Source organism: Rutidosis leptorrhynchoides, chromosome 8, assembly GCF_046630445.1.
Source record: "Rutidosis leptorrhynchoides isolate AG116_Rl617_1_P2 chromosome 8, CSIRO_AGI_Rlap_v1, whole genome shotgun sequence".
Taxonomy (NCBI): domain Eukaryota; kingdom Viridiplantae; phylum Streptophyta; class Magnoliopsida; order Asterales; family Asteraceae; genus Rutidosis; species Rutidosis leptorrhynchoides.
The window spans coordinates 352439472-352463931 of NC_092340.1; the positions used below are offsets into that span (position 1 = coordinate 352439472).

The 24460-nt window shown below is 37.6% G+C and overlaps 2 protein-coding genes across 9 annotated transcripts; one reads left to right on the forward strand and one right to left on the reverse strand.

Moving 5' to 3' along the window:
• Nucleotides 1–792: 792 nt before the first annotated feature.
• On the forward strand, nucleotides 793–9320 carry LOC139864618 (methyl-CpG-binding domain-containing protein 9-like; the record flags this gene model as incomplete). The annotated part of the gene is made up of 8 exons (XM_071853197.1): nucleotides 793–1707; nucleotides 2221–2763; nucleotides 3485–3787; nucleotides 4417–4740; nucleotides 5118–5216; nucleotides 5429–5863; nucleotides 6440–7333; nucleotides 7505–9320. Coding segments are annotated over 8 exons (4860 nt in total), but the record flags the coding sequence as incomplete, so codon positions are not given.
• Nucleotides 9321–9678: 358 nt separating this feature from the next.
• On the reverse strand, nucleotides 9679–23713 carry LOC139862516 (RNA-binding motif protein 25-like). Of its 8 annotated transcripts, none has more exons than XM_071851135.1 (9): nucleotides 23227–23357; nucleotides 22874–22940; nucleotides 21581–21835; nucleotides 14190–14443; nucleotides 13960–14112; nucleotides 12936–13323; nucleotides 11738–12427; nucleotides 10636–11144; nucleotides 9832–10299 (listed from the first exon to the last, which is right to left on the reverse strand). In XM_071851135.1, the coding sequence occupies exons 4-9, from the start codon at nucleotides 14409–14411 to the stop codon at nucleotides 10048–10050; spliced, it is 2214 nt and encodes a 737-aa protein (XP_071707236.1). In that variant the 5' UTR covers nucleotides 14412–14443; nucleotides 21581–21835; nucleotides 22874–22940; nucleotides 23227–23357; the 3' UTR covers nucleotides 9832–10047. The 8 variants fall into 8 exon arrangements, with proteins under 8 accessions (XP_071707230.1, XP_071707229.1, XP_071707236.1 ...); XM_071851131.1 differs by having other exon boundaries at nucleotides 22868–22940; XM_071851130.1 differs by having other exon boundaries at nucleotides 22599–22940.
• Nucleotides 23714–24460: the final 747 nt, after the last annotated feature.

Sequence of the window (24460 nt, forward strand, 5' to 3'; positions counted from 1 at the left end):
GTTGCTCGTTGTATCAGTTTGTTTTCGTTTGCGAAACAAATGACAACAATAATAGCGTTGTATTACTGCAAAATGGATCACATGCTATTATAAATATGAATGGTGCTTCAAACTTAATGAACAGGTTCAGTAATGGTGAAAATGCAATTGATGTTCACACAACAGAGAATGGCAACTATGTGTCACAGTTACTTGTAAGTCCTTTTTTTTAACGGCAATATTTATTAGAAACTAGCTTCTAGAAAGGCACAGCTGTTACTTGTAAGTTTATTAACCCCCTCTTGTGTGTGTATCTAATACGCCAACCTTTGTCTGACTTCATTAGAAATGGGAGAATTAAGCGGGTTGGGTTACTAGTAAAAGATGACATTTGTTAATATGACCTAGATTGGGTTGGGTCACGATTACCTGCCAATACTTTTTTGTCTAATTTTTCTAATTAAAATAAGGGTTTTGCTAATGTGTGCTCCCATGACGCACATTAAGCTGCAATTAATAATGTTGAAGTTTCCTTGTATATTATAATTTGAATTTAATAATCATTAATTCAATCTATTATTTACCATTTTTATGTATTCATTAATTTATTTACCGAGTTCACTAAATACACCTTAACATATGCTACAGGGCCATACGTGAGCAAAACCCTTAAATTATTTGATCATTGTATTAAATTTGGTTTTAGGTGAATTTTCCTACGTCTGAGCTGCTTCCTTTTTAAAACTCTTAACCAATTGAGATACACAGCACCAAACTCGACCCATTTGTAGGTAAATGGGTTGATTTTCCACCTATGATTATTCTGTCGTACGTGTGTTGCAGGATGGTTTACCAGTTCAATTTGAAGACTTCTTTATTACATCAATTGGAAAAATCGACCCACGACCCGCATTTCACAACACTTCTCAAATTTGGCCCATCGGTTACAAATCCACCTGGCATGATAAGCTAACAGGGTCCATTTTCACATGTAACATTTTAGACAATGGTGATTGTACCCCGATATTCAGAGTAAATCGGTATTCATGCACAAAAAAGTCAACTCCAAATCCTTCAACAGTGATCTACAACACAAAAAGTGGGCCCTCTGATGATATTCCTATCCGTTTGACCACCGAAGAAAGTCAACATTTGCCCTGTAATAGCTTCATAAACGGTGACTTAATAGGCGAATTTTCAGTCGAAGGTAGATCACCATCATCTGCATGGCAAATGGTTATAGAAACTTTGTTAATTGCATGCCGTCAAGCATTTCAAGATCTTAAAGTCTTCAAATTTTGCTGTAACCATAGGGTTGAAGGTCAAAACTGTTATAATAATTTATATAATGTCGACTCGTTAGACAAATTCGGTTGTTTAAATGGTCATATTAATAGCATTCCTAGCTTAATACTGACCATAGAACAACTTGAAATTACTTGCACGGTTTTAAGGAGATGGTTGCAAGTGGACAGATTTGGTCTCGATGTTGAATTTGTACAAGAATTAATAGAGCAGCTTCCGGAAGTTTCTGATTGTTTGGGATATAAATATTTGGATGAAAGATGTCAAAATTTGATGACTCATACTGTTAAGAGTGGGTTTTTTACGGTATTAAAAAAATCGGTTGTATCGAATAGTGTTACGGAAAGCGATAAAAGAATCGGTCCACCTGGCAGTGCGATTGTCTCAAACCTTCCTAGTGGTTTAATCGGTGATGCTCTTCAGGTATAAGAGTCATGTTTTAATTGTAAATACTGGTGGTGAAATGGGTGGGTTAGTATCTTCATTATATGGGTCAAAACGGGCGGGTTAATTTATGTTAAAAATACATAAGTAACGTGATAAAATATGGTTGCAAAACTTCATGATCACAAATATAATATGAACTTTTGTACTCAAGTGATGTAGGAGGTGATTTGCATTGAGTACTATAAAGATAAATAGACCTGAATGAGGCCATCTGTATGTAAATGGGTCAAACCTTTAACCTATAGTTGTAAATAGTGCAATGAACGGGGATCTTCATCTGGTCCAAACCGTAAGGAAACTGACAAATAAATTATAATGGGACCGAAATCCAGACCAACCTGAACTGGACCATGATGTCGTGAACCAAATACAAACTTAAATAATTGTCTAATATGGAAATATAAGCTTTAAATCAGCAGAAATATATTATTGAGAAATAAAATAATAAAACCAACTTTCTAAAGTATATTTTTTTGTTCACCTGTTTAGGCGTATGAGTTCAGCTTGCGGTTTTATAATCTTTTGGGTCAAAAGGCACCTCTCTCTAGACAAAAGCTAGAATACGAGCTACTAAATCCGTGGGTCGATGGTTTTACTTCACTGAATAACGGAATTTCCAAAATTGCCCCCGATGCAACAAAAGAAACCGAGAAAAACGGTTCTCAATCACTATTATCAAACTATCAAATATCAGTGTTGAAAGTTGTAGTTGAAGATGTGTTAGCAAACGTTGTTATTAGTGATTCTTCTGTTGCCATGGAGTCGAAATCAAGAAAAGGGAGGAAGAAAAATATGGATGCTGTTGCGGTTTCTGGTAAAAATAATATTGAGATTGGTTTATTTCCTGTTAATGAAATAACGTGGCCAGAAGTAGCCAGGAGATACATTTTGGTTTCGTTGTTTATGGATGCGAATCCGGATTTGGAGATCACGAAACGTGAGTTTGATGAAGTTTTTCGATGCTTAAATGGTGATGGTGGCCCACTTTGTGGTTCGTATACAGGAATGGCTGCAATTGAGGCTGATGCTGTTGTAAGATTTATTAACATTTCCTTATTATATTATTTAATTTTTAATAGGTAACAAATTGTGCGGTTCAAGTAGGATGGGTAAAAATTCAAACCAGGTTTCCATTCAGACGGTTCAGTTTAGGGGTGTGGGCTGAAGCAGGGAGGGCCGGGTTGGGTTGGGTGGAACCACATAACATGGTTGACTATTTATGTTTGCCAACTGAAAATTGGTTATTTTTCTTCATTTTTTCTTATTATAGCTAACTTTTACCAATCAAGTATTATGTTTGTAAACTGGAACTTAGAGCATTTCTAACTGTGACTCTGATGTCACAAGCAGTTGGTGCACTAGCTGCCTGTGACATGGCAATGTGTTTCTGACATTCTTTAACCCCTGTGTCAGTTTTTTGTGTCAAATATTCTTTAACCCTTGTGTCAGTTTTTTGTGTCAAATATTTGGTAGGGTTTTGTGTCAAATATTTGGTAGGGTGATGTGTAAAATCTGATTGGAAATTGGGTGGAAAAAATTATTTAAATATTAAATATAAAAAAGCACTTGAATCTGATTGGTTGAAGTCAAAACTCACGTTCAAACACATTCCGTCCAAATACCGACTAACGCTCCATTTGTGTCAAAATTAATGCTGCGTTAAGTTCTGTTAGTTTCGTCAGATGTACCATGTAGGATGACTGGACGGTTAGGAAAGGTCTTATACATTTTTCTTCATATGTGATATTCTCAGGTTCTAACAGAAGCTTCAAAGCAAATCTTATCATCTGTGAAGAGTAAAGTAGTCGACTTTATCATAGATAAAAAAGATCTTAATACCAACCTTTCTATAGAGACAAAGAGAAGTAATAAACAACGTCCAGAGTGGATTAAGATTCTAGAACCAATAAGAAAGCAACCAACAAATGTGGGAGCAAAGATAAGAAACCAGATTAAGATGTCTTTAGAAAAAAGACCACCCGAGTGGGCGAAAAAGATGCTGTTAGAGTCCATAAGTAAGGAAGTCTACAAGGGTAATGCAGCGGGACCTACCAAGGTTAGTTTTCGATATCATCAGTTCGTGGATTTCTTTTAGAGTGGTAACCTCAACAAGTTTACTTATGAATGAGTTAATATCAGTTTAAGTCAAACGAGTAAATCATAGTACTAGTTTAAAGCCTTAAAAGGAAACATATCAAATGGGTTGAACCTGGTCAAATGGGTCGAAAGCTATCCAAAGTGTAGTCTTGTTGCAACATACCTTCTAAATCATTTTGGTAAAGATTAAGATAATTATTGAAATAAATAATGTTTTATTTTTTTCATCCTCACCGGCATATATTTTTTTTAATAAAAAGTCAAAATATTTATTCAAAAGGTGTTGGGGGCCAACCTAACCGGACCTGTTACAACCCATACAAAGTTACCATCTGAAGTTACTGTGGTCAAAAGTTGCCCAAAAGTTAATTTTTAATTCATAATAAACCTTCTAAACCTTGTTAATTTAAATTAGTCACTGGTTACTTAAAAACAAATTTTGTTACTTTTGTATGGAGAAAAAGTATCCAGTTCTCCGTTTTGGCGAACACCAACTTGCTTTGACTTGTCAACTGACCTACCCATGTTGCAAATATGTGCCTTTTGTTCTCTTAAATAACAACTGACTTCGAATTCGATTTTTTACAGAAAATTATAGTCAAGGTTCTTGAGACGGTGAGAAATGAAAATCCTCCTACTAAGACGAAAGCAAAAGAAAGTCGTGTTGTAAGGACAATATCTGATGTCATCATAAAACGGTGTCGTATGGTACTACGTGCTGCTGCTGCTGAAGATGAAAACAAATGTTTATTTGGTCTAATGACAGAATCCCTCTTGAAACCGAATGGTCCTGATGATGTTGGAAATCCTTTAACAGTTTCACGACCGTTAGATTTCAGAACAATCGATCTCAGATTAGATGCAGGATTCTATGATCATTCACACGAATCTTTCATTGAAGATGTCCGCGAGGTATGCCAAAAAAAAGGAAAAAAAACTCATAAACATCTTATTAGATTTCCCAGTTTTGACCTTTACTTAAAAATGGATGATAAGGTAAATCTTTCATTGAGGATGCAGTGGGACCCTACATTTATATCTTTAACGTCTGAAAGGAGTAAATATTTTTTAATTAGGTTAAAGTAAATGCAAATAGTACGACTTCCTAATATGTGAAAAAGTAGGTAACTTAAGAAGGGGCATATTGTGTGCGGATGAACTAACCTGACCCATTTTGAAATGCTAAACGTTACATGAGTTTTTCTTTTGGGGCTGTTACCCAGCCCCGCTGATCCGCCCATTTTACCACCTTTAGTTTTACCTGTTTGACATGTGCGATCTTTTGGCAGGTTTGGCAAAATTTGCGAATGGCGTATAGGAACAAACCTGTATATATTAACCTGATTGATTCAATCTTTAAAAAGCTCGAAGATTTGTATGAACAAGAGGTTTGTTGAATCGTGTTTCAAGAAAATTCCATCTCTTCTCTAAGCAATCATATGGGATCTTATTTTTAACTAGATATAATTATGCGCACAGCCCGTGGTTTGCACAAATTACGGGCTCAGTCCCAACCTTTTTTTTTTGCATGGACATGACTCACGATTTGAACGTTTTGCATGTAAATCATCATCATTTTCGTTTTCAATCCATTTTGCAGGTACTCGGACTCATTAGGAAAAGCGTTGAATATGTGAACGCTGCCAGCTCAGCATCTGATGAAACGAAGAACGAGCTAAACATGATGATTGCAGACACACTCACAAGCACACTTGATGTTGGTGCATGGGAAGAACGTGTTTGCAAAGTATGCGGATTAGATGAAAATGATGACGTGTTGCTTTTATGTGATACCTGTGATGCTGAGTACCATACGTACTGCTTAGATCCACCGCTTTTAAGGATCCCGAGATCAAGTTGGTATTGCCCTCCTTGCGTACAAGATATAACGTGTGACTCACCGTCGTCAAGTCAAAGTCAACCTCTCAAGAAGATGAAAAGTCAAAGAGATTTCACTCGAAAGAGTTTAGAGGCGGTGGCGGATTTGGCGGAGAATATGGAGTCAAATGAGTACTGGGAACTAACCATTACAGAGGTTTGTATTTCAGTTACTTTTAATACGATAACAAAACGGCGGGCTTGGTAACGGGTCAAAACGGGCTCAGATTAATACAAATAGTTATTTGGTATGAGCCGAGACAGCTATTACTGGGATAGTTTATAGTTTATTTATTTTAAATTGTTGTAATATTTGGCATAAGAAGATTTAGGATGTTTCTTGAAATAGTAATACACTCTGAACCATTTGACCCATTTCTCTTTGAGCTATCATTTTGATGTGAGCCTTTGGACCAGTTAGGGAAAAAGCATAACCCCTTTTGACCCATTTATCAGTGAGTGGGTTGATATTAGCCACTCTAAATTGAATGTGAATCATTTTCAGTTTGTACACACACATACATATCAACTTATAAATACTTGACGAATGAATTAGGTTGGTTTTAAAATGGTGGAAGGACAAATAAGTACAACTATTGTTTTGCTAAATACGAGTTTGACAACGAAAATCAAACCAAAACATCATGTCATCATATATTAACACCTGAAATTATGTGATAAATTTTTTTAACGTTATCCAGTGTTTAACGTGAAGTGTCTAAAATCTTTGCAGAGGGCTTTCCTTCTACGTTTCTTGATTGACGAGACGTTGAGTTCGGCTCTTATTCGGAATCACATAACGTCGGATAATTGTGACAGCAAACGAAACTTCTTGGGCATGGATTCAGCCAAGAGATTGTACTGGGTTCTGGGCCGGCCCGAAAGGCTGTTCGTGTCTGGCCCACACAAAGAAGGTGATGAATCATCTGAGAGATCTTCATCCCGGGAATTCGATTCCTGGAATTGTTATGAATCGGATACTGAAATCAAGACTTTGATTGAATGGTTGAAAGATGATGATGAAAGAGAGAACAAATTAAAAGAGACGATTATTGATTGGCAAAGAAACAAATCAAATTATCAAAATAATGTTCAAGTTGATTTAAAAATTAACAACTTGAGATCACCGTTACATTGCACGAATGCAAGGGCAGAATTGGAAAAGAAATTTGGTTCGTTCGATGAGGGGAAAATATACAGGTGTGATTGCTTGGAATTAGTGGGGTCCACCCGACAACATTGTTTTACATGCCACTCGGCATGTGGTAGCGACGAGGTGCACCGATGTGACGGTTTTTTTCCGCTCAAAGGAGCTGTAGACACAATCGAGATGCAGTCGAGTTTGACTAATGGACTGGTCGAGTCAAACACCGGGTCAACATACGCCACAAATGAGTCACCGTGTGAGGATGACATGTCATATTGTGAGGGTAAAAATGGAAAAAGTACGCCATCTTCTTCCGGGTTGTTAGTTGGGAGAGCTTTTGAAATCGTTTCACTTTTAAAAATTACTTTGCTTGATATCGAAGCTGCACTTCCTAGAGAAGCGTTTAGACTTTCGAGAGCAGCCGCAGATAGGTTACGATGTTGGCGGGAATATCTGAAATCGGCGCAATCAATTTATGAGGTGAATATATACTTGTGTATAATCTTCTGTCTGTTATCTGCTTATATGTTAGCTGAAAGTTATTTTGTCTGTAGTTTTCATATCTTACATATACGAGTATATACATGCATACATAATAGATATAGGTAGTGTAACTTTTATGGTGTAAAGGTTAGACCTGATATTTTGCAGATGGTACAAGCAACTATTTTTTTAGAGGACATGATTAAAACCGAGCGCCTGAAAAGGGAATGGTGGTATTGGTCATCACCTTCAGCTGCTGCTAAAATCTCAACTGTATCTTCACTCGCTCTTTACGTTTATGCCCTCGATTCTGCTGTCGTGTACGAGAAGCCACCTCCACCTGTCGATCTTATAGAGCCCTTAATACCAGAAGATTTTATGTTAAAGGACCAGATTCCCAAAAAGTCAAAACTGAAGTCAAACAGTTCAAGCAAAAGGTCAAACTCAATGGTCAACCTGAACTCAAGCAGCTCCAAAAGTCCTAACTTGGAGGTACCAGTTGTGGACCCTACAGTTACTAGAGTGCCAGAAGATTCCAAGTCAAATGAAGAGATTCCCAAAAAGTCAAAGTTTAAGTCAAACAGTTCAAGCAAAAGGTCAAACTCCATGATCAACCTGAACTCAAGCAGCTCCAAAAGTCCTAACTTGGAGGTACCGGTTGTGGACCCGACAGTTTCTGAAGTGCCAGAAGGTTCCAAGTCAAATGAAGAGATTCCCAAAAAGTCAAAGATGAAGTCAAACAGTTCAAGCAAAAGGTCAAACTCAATGGTCAACCTGAATGCAAGCAGCTCTAAAATGTCTAGCTTGGAGGTACCACTTGTGGACCCGACAGTTTCTGTAGTGCCAAAAGATTCCAAGTCAATGGAAGAAGCTCTTGAAAAGTCAAACATGAAGAAAAAGAGAAAGTCAAACAGCTCGATCAAAAGGTCAAACTCAAAGATTGACTTGGAGTTAAGTAACTCAGACAAATGGTCAGACTCGGAGATTCCACCCGGGTTTGGAACCAATCCCATAGATCTAGAAGATTCCAAGTCAATGGAAGAAGCTTTTGAAAAGTCAAACGTGAAGAAAAAGAGGAAGTCAAACAGCTCGATCAAAAAGTCAAACTCAAAGATTGAGCTGAAGTTAAGTAACTCAGACAAATGGTTAGAGTCGGAGATTCCACCCGGGTTTGGAACCAATCTTGTAGATCTAGAAGATTCAAAGTCAACAGAAAAGTCAAACCCGAAGAAAAAGCGGAAGTCAAGTGTCTCGATCAAAAGGTTGAACTCAGAGATCGATTTGAACTCAAACAACCCGATAATGGCAGAAATGTTGAATGATCTGGAACTAGCTAACTTTCCAAGTCAAAAGTCAAACCCGAAGAAAAAACGGAAATCAAGCAGCTCGAAAAAAAGGCTGAACCCAGAGATTAACCCGAACTCAAGCAGCTCGACAATGGCAGAAACGTTGAATGATCTGGAACTAACTAATTTTCCAACTTCCGGGAAACAAATAGAAGAAAAAGAAACATGAAGTGATATATGTTGTTGAAAATTTATGCTTCTCTCTTAAGATCTGTAAGTGCTAATTATGAAATGTAGAAGATAGTTTGACTGAATCTAACCTGATGAACCACCATAGACAGGTGGCACATGAACCAGGGACATTGACTCAAGTATTTTCCAAATTGGCTGTATGATCTGGACTCATGTAACTAGTTGTTGTAGATGGCTTACAGACATTCTTGATTGTTGTTGTGTTTAGTCGCCTTTCTAATTAGATTATGGGTGTGTTATAAGCAGGTGAATTTTAAAAAACTGAAGAGGCTTGAACTGGTATTGTGGTTTGTTTATGAGCTCGTAAAACTTAATCTTTGTATTTACTAGTCTTGTTCTTTTGTTTGTTTTTAAATGCTGAAATGTTAGTGGGTCCCAGAACATTCGACATTCCCGCCTATTGTCAAGCTGCTTGAGTTCTGCTTGATCTAATTTATTTCTTTAGATTAGCCTTCATTTAATCAGTTTTGGAAGCAGATTGATTGATCTTGGAAATAAATTACAAGTATGCATTTTTCTATTTGTAAACCCTGTATATTTGATTTGCAGGAGTGACGAAGTTTTCAACAGTGGTGTTGATGCAATTTCAAATTTGTTCAACGAAGTCCAAATCTTTAGGGAGGTTCATGCAAGAAAATATCAGTGTTTGCGTCGTCTTGTAGTTTTGTTTGACCCACTCATTTACCTATTCTATGTTTAAGGTTAATGCTGCCCATATGGTAGTTATCACACATGCCATTCAAAAACATTAAATAAACACTCCTTTTTAAACGATCGTGCTTAACGGTAACAGTTAAACAACTTGGTTAAAAGGACTTTTCTGTGATACAAATAGCGCACACATGGACAATTGAACAAAAACTTTTTCATGGATGATCCGTACAATTTGCTCCGCCTTGATATGACTAACAACTACAAGATAAACGAAATAACTATGTTGTTAGCTCAAGTTTTTAGCAGACACATTTTTATATGAACACAATCCCAAACCCCATTTTATTCAAGAAACCCGTATGGAGATTTTAGTGGACGACACCATCATAGTTTTAGGTAAATTAACCTTAGATTAGCTTATCAAAGTTGAGAAAAAAAAAATTGTTAAAGAAAATTGTTAATTGCTAATACTACAACAAAGACTTAAAAAATACCACGACGAAAGCAAGGCGCAGCACGTCAAGCCTTAAGTTTCCCAGCAAGACCAGTTTCGAGTTTCTTGATTTCAAAAATGAGCATTCTCCACATTTTTAAAACAAACATTTCTGCTTCATCATCCAAAATAGATAGAAGGCGTTCAAGCATCTCATGTGCTGTCACATGTTCTTGAGTGCTTGAGACAATGTAATCTACTAACGTTGTCTCCTCCTCACCCAAAAACTCCGTTATCTTTTTCGATATCCATGGTCTCATCCTTTCATGCAATCCATTCTATACAACAAACAACCAATTAGCATAGCATTCAATTATTGTAACAAGATGTATAAGTTTGTGATTTAAGTAATTCAACACAATTTAGCTCTTTCCCATTTTTTGTTACCCTACACCCATCCTCGTGACTCATATGTGTGAGTGATTGCAAACTTTGTCAGATATTTTATTTTTTCATTTTTTCAAATATTTAAACATAACATATACAGATATATGTCAAAACTACTCATAATTTGAAAGATAATAAAAGTCTTGCAATCATTTTTGACAGACTAAACGTTGATGTACAAAAAAAATAAAAAACGCAAAAAATGCATGAAAGAGAAATATGCTAACCTTATCATAGATTGCCCAGTTTATCGGATACGAAAACAATTCATCTTTAGTTTTAGGAATTGTGTCAATTAATTGTTTTGCATCCAACAGCTTCTTATTATCAGGTGTCTTCACTTCCTCATAGTTTCGGTCCCGGTGGCCCAATCTATCATGAGCCCGTTTACCTCGTTCCCTATCAGAATCGGGCCTATCTTCTTTTGAATTTGTGTGTCCAATTCGTTTTGCAAATTCAGCAGCAGCAGCTAAATTAGAAGAAGGTGCAACGGGAGTAGTTTCTCTCACAGCTTGCAATTCTTCAGTTGAGTAATCAATAGGGACCAAAGGCCGCATCTTTTTGTCTTTTTGTGCGTTCTCGTCTTCCTCTTCGTGGAAAAGAGATGGGACAGTTGTTCTTTTTCCTGACCCGACAAGACCAAACCCTAACTTTTTGGTCTGGAGGGTATTGCTTTGTTTTATATCCAATGCAGTCGTGACTAGCCCATCAGTCCCATTTTGGGTACTCCGGTTACCTGTTATGTACAGCCCCATGTTAGTGAACAAATACAATGAAAGAGTGAAAAAAATCAGGTCAGATAGAGTTGACTCACCAACCCCATTTATATAGTTGAAGACCTAAAATAAGTGTCCACCTTACTATTTTTACCCCACTTGCACAAAAAAAAAAAAAAAAAAAAAAAAAAAAAGAACTATTAAATATCAAGTACACAATTTACCCTTATTTATTACTATCAAGTATTAATCAATTACTTCTTAAAAAAATTCATCCAAACTTGCCTTAAAATATAAAGGCGAAACTGTCATTTATCATACCCATCTTAAATCCAACAAAAATTTCGAAGAAACTTATTTTGGGACGGAGGGAGTAATAATTATAATTACATTTTTGTCCAATTCTTAGATTTGTGAATAATTAGTTTCGTTACTTCATAAACTAAACCAAACAAATAATACATATTATATGTTTAAAAAATAACCTAAAAAGCTGTTTCAGTTTTGGATAGCTTATTAGTTTTGACCCATTTGACCTTTCAGAAATATAATTCAACCCAAATCAACAAATTTAGGAGCCTGTTTACCATAAACACCTTTACACAAAACTTACCGATTTCGTTTACTTGTTCCATCTCAACATCAGTACTCTGGTCATCATCAGCAGCCTTATTTCTCATCTCCAGCAAGTTTTCATCAATCAACATAGCATTTTCAGTCCCATTTATGGTTTTATTATAAGCTAAAATCTCTAAGGCGTGTTTTTGTTCTTCTTTCTGTTGCCCTTTTTCCTCTTCAGCTTTCCTTTTAGCCTCTGCAATCTCTTCATCTTCTTTAACTTTATCCTCGATATCATCCTCTTTTTCCCTTAACCTCCTCTTTTTCTCTTCACTATTTCTATATTTCCTCTTTTTGGTATAACCATCATCATTTTCTTGATCCAGAATCTTGTATTTCCTATCTTGTTCACGCTCTTTTTCCCTTTCTCTTTCTTGTTTGCGGGCCCGCTCTTTCTCTTTTTCCCAATATTCCCATTCCTTTAAACGGCCCTGATACCAGCGTTCATCTTCACGTAGTTTGTATTCACGTTCCCTCTCTCGTTTGGCCCGTTCTTGCTCCGTCTCTCTTTCATATCTTTCCAGTTCTCGTTGTTCTCGTTCTTTTTCACGTTTCAGGTCTCGCTCTCTATCTCTACTCTGTCTATCGTTTCTACTATTTTGATCAGGTGAGCTTGTTTCGGGTTTCTCGTTTTCGATTGAAGGTATGCTTTTGCTTGTCATTTCTTCATCGTTTTTATCTTCCACTGAAATGAAAACTATTAATATATAACAACCAACCATAACATGAGACGACTAACAGTGAAGCTTTTGTGTGAGAACAAGTTAAGATATTACCGAATTGGTAACCAGGGGATGTTTGGAAGCGCGTTGTGACAGTGACTATGAACTTAACTTAATAAAATCAGAAGATTAGCTGCAACAGAATATGCTTTAAAAGATAGTGTTTTGTGTGTGACAAATTCTGATTATTTGATGAACCAAAGCATAAACTACCCAAAAAAGACATTCCTGTATTAAAAAAAAAAAAAACTGTGAGATGGGAGAAAAACACTTAATAAGTTAAAAGAAGTGAAGACAGTAAACACATTTGACCCTTTATGGAACTGATTTTATAACCCCCAAAACAATCATACAATCATAAGCTTATCCAACCACTATACTCTGATGATGGTAACAACAGTTAGACAAAAATCAAATGGTTTCAAACTGCAGAACAAGAAAAAACTCTAAATATATGAAATCTATACGTACCTTTCTTCGTTACATCTGCATCAGAATCGTCATCTATGGACTTTGCAGGATTTTCAGAGGTTAATATTCCAATAACGTCAGGAGACATTTGTGGAGGTGGTAGCGGTTTGTTCTTAATCCTCTCATCAATCATCCATGTAAGCTTTTCGATAGCTTCTCTGTCAGCTTCCTTATCTTCGTTAGTCACAAGGCCAAACGTTGCATAGTCATCACTTTCTATGTTTGGCTCGTTATCATCTTCCTTCTTGTCTTCCTTTGAAACATCCTTCAATTCCTCCATAGATGCATTTCCGTCCTCTTTAGCAGACCCTTTGGTAATTTTTGAGTTCTCCTTTTTCTTTTCAACATAACTCTTAAGATACGCTTTGGTTGGTTTATCAAAATTTATCTGTAAAATCAAGTTCCATTAACAAATTATGCAATGATCCAATAGAGTAATAGTGCATGGTCAACAGAAACAAGAGACCACAAAAGAACTCTACAAATAAAAACACTCAAGGAGAATGATAGAAGGATTGAACAATCAGATGAATTCTCTATAATGGATAATTAGTGGACATGGCGATCTCAACTCATTTACTAATGAACGAGTTGACTCGGGTTGTATTTAGCTTCTAACTGGTCAAAACAGTAAATGTTCGGGGAGGGAATCAATCATACAAGTCAAAAGTATCTTAAAAGTGTATTTCCAACGCATATAAACCACCTAGCTAATACTGCTCAAAAGGATTATATTGCAAGTGAACATTTTGTAATCATATTTGAAACACTAAGGTCAACCCAATCCAATATGTCACTAACAGATCACTAAAATTTACCTTCTTAGACCCATAACCCACCCCACCAACTTTGCTACTTCTTCAAATAGAAGTTAAGACAAAAAGCTAAATGAATCACATATGCAAACGTGAGTGATCTGGCCCCTCTAATACACAAATATCTGAAGTTCACTTAATTTTGATTTTTGTGTCATATAGCAAAGAAGATAAAGAACACGTGAAGAGACAAAAAGATTCAGACATACCATCAGTTCTTGACCATCAATGCTCAATTTACTTAGCAGCCGCAAGGCACGTAAAACTCCTTCAACGGATTCAAATTCACAAAATCCAAATCCCTTCAAAGCCCCAGTAGTGGGATCTGGAACACGTTTCCAACTTTTAACAGGACCACAAAGCTTCAAGTGACATTTGAATGTGTAAGCCCAAGAACAGTAACATACTCTATAATATATAATAGATGCGATGAACTCACTTGCAAAAGGGAGAGCATGAAATCATTATCTACTGTTGATGCTATCTTGCCAACATAAATTGTAGTCATCGGTTTATCTGGTTTAGGTATGTTTAGATTGATAGGAGGCCTAACGATGGTGGGAACTACTGGACCCCGTAAACCCACCACTGGAGGGCGTGATAATGGTGGAACGCTACCGACTGCACCAAGTGGTCGTTGAGGATACACAGGTCGAAGCATTTGTGGATATGGAGACGCATAACGGATAATCCCTACATAATTAGAAATAAGTAATATTCAATACTTCACGAATGGAAATTGGTCAAAAGTCGGAACCCGAATTTTAGTCTGCATATCCAAATTTTGATATGTTACCCAACCCGTCAATCCTGTCCAACTTGACACATCTATCTATGAAGAAAAAAAGGAGAAAAGAATGAATTACCTTCCCACTGAATCTACTTCGGGACTTTGGACATCAAGTGGAGATGTCACATTAGTAGAAAGGCTCTTGGGTATCAACTGAATAGATCCAAATTTAAGTTTCCTTAGGTAAGATTAGTTAGGAGACATGGTTTGTTTGTAGGGCTTGGCTAACCCTTATTGGATGCGGTCTTAAGATGAACACACATGTACCGTGTTAAATCCCCTTGTTGCCAACCCATGTTGAATGGGTCGCACGATAACCTGGAAGCATTGAAGTAGCCAATGCATACTTATGGTATCCTTGGCCATACAGCAAGTTTTTGACGTTTGAGTCAAAGTTTTCGACCAGGTCTATTTTTGGTGAGGCCAAACGATATTTATATAGATCGAAATCACCATCCGACGATGGGTCAAATGGCTTCAGTCCATATATGAATTGTTGATTACCCGAGTATTTAGGTCTCCGCACCTGCAAAGGTGTTTATAAAGAAAGTCTTGATCTCATCTCCAATCTTGCTGTTAACCAAGGTAGCTCCAGTATTCATCCAAGTATACGAGCCCCACTTTTAAATGTACTCACAATACAACAACAACAACAACAACAACAATACCCAATCCCGCGCCTGCGAGGTATGGGGGAGGTAAGATGTAGACAATCCTTCCTCTACCCTAAACTAGAAGAGAAGTCGTTTCTGTTACCACGAGTCGAGAGAATTCTCCACCCACGGGAAAGGAAATTCATCCCCCTCTCTACTCCAGAGTAGAGAGATTGCTTCCGTGAGGACCTCCGGCTAAAAAAAGACTTTTTTTTTTGTTTTAAATTTAAAACTAAAAAATAGAAATTAAAAAATAAATTAAAAGATACAAAGATAAATAAAAAATAATAATACAAATAATAAAATATAAAAAAAAAAAAAAAAAAAAAATGGGGACGCCATGAAAATGGTAGAATCAGATTTTCATGGGGTTTAAAGCATGCCTAAGAATCAATTTAGGCTCTGAGCGGCAGTCAAGACGCCACTAAAACGACGCTTGTCGTTGCCTCAATAAATAGAGCCAAAAGACCTTGTGGACAGCAACTCGAGGGCATGCCGGGTGGAAGTTGTTGCGCAAGCAAAGAGCCAACCACCCTTAGCAAACCAAAAACCACTCATGCACCTTTACGGTACACCCCCGAAACCACCCAACTAAAAGGAACCAACCAAGCTCTAGAGCAAGGGAAGTCGTCCTCAGCCATAATGGTCCCAGGATGCACCGAGCGATGCGAATCACCTGATCATACATACATGCATACATACGTATATACATACATACCTAAACCTACATACACACCAGACATACCTACGTATATACATGAGACATACCTACGTACAAGCATGAAACATACCTACGTACATACATACATGCATAAAGCCACACATACAACCATACATACATAGCATAAACACCAAGTCCTACATAAACCTATTAGCAAAACATACATACATGAGTGAATATACCACACCTGCAGACAAGTAAAAAACAAGCATACATACATACCTACCTACAAATATACATACATAAAAAACAAACTCACATACAAAAACGTGTGTAACTGCATCACACCTTCATTACAAAACCTACATGCATGCATTCATACATACAAACATACAAGAACCTACGTGCATACGTACAAACAACCAAGCAAGCATGCATACATCCAAAACCAAAGATACCAAAAACATACTCATTTAATAATATTAGTATCAGTACATAAAACTAATAAAAACGATAGTAATAGTAATACAAATAATAGTAATAATAATAGTTCATATAAATATTAATAGTAATAAATATTTGTAATACAAATACTAATACACTAATAATTAATAATAGTGATACAAAAAATAATAATAATAACAATAACAATACTAATAATTGTAATAGTAAGAATAATAACAGTAATAGCAGTAATAACAGTAATAGCAGTAATAACAATAACAATAACAATAATAATAATAAAAGTAGCCCTACTCAACTATTCTTATTCTAGCCCTCCACGCATCCCTATCAGAAGTCATGTCCTCGGTCAACGAAAGCTCCCTCATGTCGAGTCTTAGTCTATCCATCCACCTACGAGTAGGTCTACCCCTTCTCCTTACACCATCTACCGTGAGTGCCTCAACTCTCCTAACCGGGGCAATACGTGGTCGTCTCATCACATGCCCAAACCAACGAAGTCGTTCTTCTCTTAGCTTGTCGATGATGCTACTGACTCCAAGTTTTTCCCTAAACACACCATTTGGGATCATATCTAGCATGGTTTTACCACACGTCCACCTAAGCATCCTCATTTCTGCCACCTCCATCCTTCTCTCTTGGGCCTTCGTCATTGGCCAACATTCTGATCCGTACAACATGGCAGGTCTGGTTGCCACCTTGAGGAATTTTCCTTTCAATTTGAGTGGTATCTTCTTGTCGCACAAGACCCCTTTCGCTGCTCTCCACTTCAACCAACCTACCTTAATACGATGAGTCACGTCCTCATCTATCCTCCCTGATTTGTGGAGGACCGAGCCTAGATATCTAAACGACTCTTGTGGGTGCAAGATCTGGTCCCCAATGCTGATGTTCCCTCCAACATTTAGTTCATCATCAGTCCTACCGAATTCGCAACTAAGATATTCCGTCTTTTGTCTACTGATCCGTAGCCCATTTTGTTCTAAGGCTTCCCTCCATTGTTCCAGCCTTCTATTAAGCTCATCCTTTGTTTCCGATACAAGCACGATATCATCGGCAAAAATCAGACACCAAGGGATGTTCTCTTGTATTTCTCGATACAGCTCGTCGAGGATCAAAGCAAAAAGGAAAGGACTAAGGGCCGATCCCTGGTGCAACCCTACTTCTATCGGGAAATACTCTGTGTTTCCCACTGGCGTCCGAACGCAGGCCTTCGCCCCATCGTACATATCCATAATAGCTCTAATATATCTACTTGGGATACCCCTAACGTTAAGGGTCTTCCAAATCAACTTTCGCGGTACGCAATCATAGGCCTTTTCCAAGTCTAAGAAGACCATCTCTAGACCCTTTTGTTTCTCCCTATACTTCATAACGCTTCTTAAAATATGAATTGCCTCCATCGAAGAGCGCCCTGGCATGAAACCAAATTAGTTTTCGGAAACCGTAGTTTCGCGTCGGAGTCTAGTCTCAATCACTCTCTCCCAAAGCTTCATAGTATGGCTAAGTAATTTTATGCCTCTATAATTACCACAGATTTGGGCATCCCCTTTATTTTTGTAAATGGGGATAATCTCGCTGAGTCTCCATTCCGTAGGCATTTTATAACTTCTAAGCGTCTTATTGTAAAGACACGTCAACCACCTGACACCATCCTCGCCTAGGCACCGCCACGCCTCTATTGGGATCTGGTCTGGTCCAACAGCTTTGTTTCTACCCATCTTTCGTAGTGCCGATCTTACTTCTTCCTGACTGATTCTCCTACAGAAATTGTTGTTCTGGAATTGTCCTATTCCCAAGTCCTGCGGGTCCTCTTGGCGCCCGGGTCCTTCACCCACGAAAAGAGATTGGAAATACCCTTCCCATCTTTTCCTAATTTCGTCTTCCTTTACTATGGTTTGACCGGCTTCATCCTTGATGAACTTGATGTTATCTATATCCCTCCTCCTACGCTCCCTAGCTTTAGCAATCCTGTAAATATCATTTGCTCCTTCTTTGGAGTCTAGTTTCCTATACATAGCTTCATACGCTTTATCTTTTGCACGGGCAACGGCCTTCTTAGCTTCTCTTTTAGCTTCTTTATACCTTTCTTCTGCCCTAGTTCTGTCATCACGTGTCCCGTCCCGACATGTAACGAGCTCCCTAAACCTCAGTTGCTTAAGTGCGACTTTGGTTTGAACCTCATCACTAATCCACCATGATTCTCTATAAGACTTGTGTCCTCTCGATGTCCCTACTGCCACACCTAAGGTTTCCTTGGCGACATCTCTAATAGTTGATGCGAAACTATTCCACATCTGATCTGCATCCCCATGAGTAACAGTATCCATTGCTGCCTCTACTTTTTCCAAAACAGATGCTTTGAAAGTTTCGGCTTTCTCTTCATTCAGATTCTTCCAAAGGATCCTAGGTTGGGCGGGTCTCCCTCTCCTAGTAACCCGTCTCTGCGGAACCAAGTCCATGACCAAAAGTCTGTGTTGAGTGGAACAGGTCCAGGTAGTCAGGGCTTTACAGTCTCTGCAGGTCCTAAGGTCCCCTTTGCGAAGCAGCAAATAATCAATCTGGGTACTATGACCTCCACTGTGGAAGGTTGCTAGCTGAGCTTCCGTCTTCCTAAAGAAAGAGTTTGCAACAACCAAATCGTGGGCAACAGCGAATTCGAGAATGGAGCGTCCTTCTTCATTTCGAACTCCGTACCCAAAGCCCCCATGGACACCCGCATATCCGTCTGAAATCGTTCCTATATGTCCATTAAGGTCTCCCCCAATAAGTAATCGATGATCAGCGGGGCAACTCCTCACAACTTCATCTAACGATTCCCAAAAGCGACTTTTTTCTTCTTCGCCTAAACCAGCATGAGGTGCGTAAGCGCAAATAACCATGTAAGACTCCTCCTGGATAACTAACCTAACCGACATAATCCTATCGCTACACCTACCCACACCCACAATATTATCCTTATGACGGGGCCCTATAAAGATCCCCCCGTTTCTAGCTACTCTGGAACCCGAAAACCACAACTTGTAGTCACCAGTGTCAACCGCCTCTTCACCCTTCCATCTGGTCTCTTGAACACACAATATGTCCACTTTACTCTTAAGTAACGTCTCTACAAGTTCACGGGATTTGCTCGTCAAACTTCCTACATTCCAACTACCTACTCTATAATCCTAACACGAAAATCTCTAACCCTTCTAGACCTAGCCGCCCCTAAGCTCGAAGGACATGACCTCACGTGACCATCACTATAACTAGAGTCTATCTTACCCTATATAATAAACAAAAGGGAAAAGGTAGAGGTGGCAATATAATATAAAAATAAAAATATAATATAATAATACCAATCACAATAACAATAATAATAATAATAATAATAATAATAATAATAATAATAATAATAATAATAATAATCACTAATATAATAGTATAATAATAATAGTCAAGGATACAATTAATAAACACAACTTTGAAAACCTCAAGGATATGAATACGCAAATACAGCGAAAAAGTAAAGCAGAAATATCACAGAGTATGGACTTAAGGAAAAGGGATCAGAGAACCAAACACAGCCTTGTAAAGACAAGGAGTTTCCGGCAGGAGAGATTTCCGGCAGCAGTGATTTCCGGCAGCTCCAAGGCAGCAGACGGCGAAAATGGCGAGGCTTCTCGTTTACTACAAACCCTCGCTAGTAGATCCGTTATGTTACCTGCAAAAAAAGAACAGAAAAAGTAACCGGGAAAAATTTTCCGGCGACCTGAGTAGGCGGCGCGTGGCGTCGCGTTTCGAGACAGTTGCCGGCGAAATTCGTACTCTCGGGTTCGGAAAAATTCTGCGAGGTCGATTTTATAGGTGGTTGCCTCTAACTCTATCGAAAATAAGAGCAATTTCCGACTTGAATTTTGGGGCTGATGTTAGCTTTTGGGGTGGAAAAGTTAGTCAGAAAGCAGAGTGAGCTTGAAAAAGATGAGAGAGAAATGAAAAAGATGATTTTATCACAATCCGGTAACATTTTGATGCAAAAATGCAAAAAGTATATAATTAAAGACGACATGTTTCGTGAATATATGATGACTTGTTACACAACCCTTGTGTCTTTAATTATATACTTTCTCGATTTTTGCAGCAAAATGTTACCGTATTGTGAAAACATTTAAAAGTGAAGCTCACATACAGGGAGGAATACTGGAGCTGCCTACCAGCAAGATTAGAGATAAGATTTTAAGGCTTTCTTTGTAAACACCTTGCAAATGTGGAAACCTGAATACGCAAGTGATCCACACTTCATATATGGACTGAAGCCATTTGACCCACTGTCGGATGGTGATCTCGATCTATATAAATATCGTTTAGCCTCGGCAAAAATAGACCTGGTCGAAAACTTTGACTCAAACGTCAAAAACTTGTTGTATGGCCAAGGATACCATAAGTATGCATTGGCTACTTCAATGCTTCCAGGTTATCGTGCGACCCATTCAACATGGGTTGGCAACAAGAGGATTCAACACGGACGTGAGTGTTCATCATAAGACCGCATTCAACAAGGGTTACTGGGTTAGTCAAGCCCTACAAACCCTGTCTCCTAACCAATCTTACCGAAGAAAACTTAAATTTGAATCTATTCGGTCGATACCCGAGAGCCTTTCTACTAATGTGACATCTCCACCTGATGATGTCCAAAGTCCCGAAGTAGATGCAGTGGGAAGGTAATTCATTCTTTTCTCGTTTATCTCTTCATAGATAGATGTGACAAGTTTGACAGGATTGAAAGAGGTTCAGTAATATATCAAAAATTTACATCTTTTCACTAATACCTAGCCATCTTAATCTTATCTTATATATTATTATTATTATAATATTTTTATTATTATTATTATTTTGAGGTTCTATGCAGACTACAATTCAGCTTACCTCATGCATCCTGAAAAGTAGTTGCCTTGGGGCGGCGGCGGGGGGGGGGGGGGGGGGGGGGGGAGGGGCGGGGGGGGGGGGGGGGGGAATAATAACAACACACACTAAAATTGTTTTTCGCGGGGGAAAAGATAAATAAACCAAGGTCTAGATATTAAAAAACCAGCTTAGGTCAAAATAGAGTTAATAATTAGGCTTTCTCCTATTTAAAGATTGTAGTAATTATTATTAGTATTTTTGGAAAAAAATATAAAAATTACTCATAATATGAATATAAATTGCCCTCTCCCTCACACCCTGCATCCTTAAAATTACACTATTTTTTTTCATTAACCCTAAATAAAAAAACCACTCACCTACCACCGCCAGATATGCTCAACCCCGCCACCGTTCACCGGCCAACCCACTTTATCTTTTTCTCTACCGCCGCCACCGCCGTTGGTGTGTCCGTCGCAGGACATCTCTTTCTTCGTCGTCGTTCACCTTTTTCAGATCTGTTATTTTTATGTGTAAACTGCACCGGTAGTGTTCAGATCTGAATGTGTATTATGTTGTTCAGGCCGTCTTGATTGTTGCCGGCTCTGGACGGCGGTTTTTGGTTCGATGTTTTTCTGGCAGTAGAAACAATGGTGGTGGTTGTTGATCATTGATATTTTTTATAATCATTGTTATAAATTCATTTAATTTATTAACTTGTATAAAAAATATAATAAAATTACACTTCTGTATAAAGATTTACAGATTTACAAAGATACTGTACATATTATATTACGTTGCTTATTGTTACGTAATTGTCATGTGTATGTTAGATTGGATGATACTTCGGAGTATACGATATGGACTGTAAATTAGTAATATGAGAGAGAAGATGATTTCTTAAGAAAAATAAGACATGACCTGACAATGAGTTGTATTCAAATATGGAAAAGTAAAAATTCTCTCAAAATATTGATTTATTTTACACCCAATTAGATAAAAGCAAAAGTTTAAATAAGTTAAGACAAAAAATTATTTAGGAGTGTCAGAGACTTTCTTGAAGATTACATAATATGAAACCAGGTAGGAAATAATCTGACACAAAAAGTTAAGCTTTTTTGAAATCCGAGAATATAAAAAAACCAAGTGAACAGCTTTGGTTTATTCAACAATACCCTTTTTGTGGTTTTGAAACTTAAATCATTATTGGACCACGCATAGTGTAGTAGAAAAGAATCAAAACCAAATAGTGTAGTAGGAAAGATTGTGATACCTTGTTTTTCACACTAAAAGATTGTGATACCTTGTTTTTCGCGGTTTTGAAACTTAAATCATTATTCGATAGTATCAGATGCAAAGAATCAAAACCAAATAGTGTAGTAGAAAAGATTGTGATACCTTGGCATGTAAAAGGGCAAGAAGCACTCGGTTGCAAGCATGTTCTGCTGCCGACAAATCACGATTCGAGAACCCATTAAAGGAAAAGTAGACTACAGAAAGAAGTCTACTAATAAATTTACATTGCACATAATCATTTAACAAGACAAACTAGAAGTCTTTGCTTTTCCATTCAATGGGTTCATTTTGGATCATTTAAAACCCCTTTTTTTGCACTAAAATTCTTCTATTTAGGCGAGAATAAAGAAGAAAAGGTAAAATATGCATACCAAAACCTTTGTGGGAGTAATGGTCTCTAAGAAATTGCAATATCAATGACAGCCGTCCAACCATTATCACACACTGTACCAAAAAACATCTTGTTATGACTACTCCCTAAACCAACACTAAGTTTCTCCCAATTGCTTTGGACCAAGCTATATTCACATTTACACTCATTAACAACTACATGTACCACATATATTACACAAATTCCTAAACAATTAATCATATATATACTTCAACACACACATATACATGATTATATATGTATCAATGAATTAATAATGATTATGTAACCATAATCAATTCAATAAAAAATTCCAGTGTAGGATATAAATAATTCACAAAATATAAACACATAACCCACCTGGAGGATTCATTGTTCCTTGAGGTACAGCCATTTGATAACCATTAGGCATAGGTGCGCACATCCTCATCGGTTGCTGACCTGGATGTCCGTACGGTGACGGTTGCGTCATCACACCCGGCGGCTGAACTCTATGATTTGGAAAATTAGGGTTTGGAATCCGAGAAAACTGAGGAGCACCAGGCAGTGGCACCGGCGGTGCTGCCGGACGGAACGACGGCCGGCCGTTGGAGACTTGCGATGGATGTGCGAACGGTTGGATCTGTGGCGGTGGTCCAACGGCCGTTGGTTGTAAACTGTTATTGCTAGGGTTAGTGTTAGGATTATGGTGTAGGGGAATTGCAGAAAGTTGTTTGGAAGATGAATCTGGTAGATCCGATTTTGGGGGATTCGGGTTATCAGGGAGTGGTGTTTGATCAGTGGTTCTGTTTTCCGTTGAATTTGGGGAATTCGCCATTAATTTGATTTGATTGAGTTCGGCAGAGACGACGATATCTAAAATTTGTCCATAACTAGAAAAAATCAGACCGCCCTTGCTGCGGTTGTATTAGATTGCGCGGTCCAATTTGAATATACGATGTCCGTTTCGCGTATAGTTAGTCATGTTGTATATGTATATATATGTATGTAATATAACCCGAAATATTTATTTTTTTTAACGATGTCCGTTTCGCGTATAGTTAGTCGCGTTGTGTTCGTAAAATTATTTCGAGTTGAACGGTGGTCTCGGAAAAATTTAACTCGCACCGAGCGTGAATATAGGGCCCGTTATTTAGTGTTTTTTTAACGATATCCGTTTTGCATATAGTTAGTCCCGTTGGGTTCGTGAGATTTTTTCGAGTTGAACGGTGGCCTCGAAAAAATTTAACTCGCATCGAGCGAGAAGATAGGACCCGTTATAAATTCGGGTGGAGTAAGGTTTTTTTATTTTAATTAAATTATAAATTTACGTTTTTTACCCCTGAAAAAGTGTAAAGTTGAGAGGTTGTTGTGTAATTTGTGCGAAAGTTGGAGGACCATTTGTAGTATGAACGCAAACTCAAAACGACAACTCGTTAAAGCTGAAACGACCAAATTTGGGAGGACGTTTAGTATGTAAGTATAGTATAATATAATATAATAATATAATATAATAATATAATATAATATAATATAATTTTTGGTGCCCTAGTTTATTTATATTTATATTATATTTATTTTTATAATTTTGGTGCCACTAATTTATATTTATTTT

Excerpts from the sequence above, each read along its gene's own strand:
- LOC139862516 (XM_071851129.1), bottom strand. The coding sequence starts at position 23,683 with ATGGCGAATTCCCCAAATTCAACGGAAAACAGAACCACTGATCAAACA. Across the intron at positions 14,444-23,226 it reads AGGAACAATGAATCCTCCAG|GGATTATCCGTTATGCGTCT; the intron begins GTGGGTTATGTG and ends CTAATTATGTAG. Across the intron at positions 14,113-14,189 it reads TCATGCTCTCCCTTTTGCAA|CTTTGTGGTCCTGTTAAAAG; the intron begins GTGAGTTCATCG and ends TGTCACTTGAAG.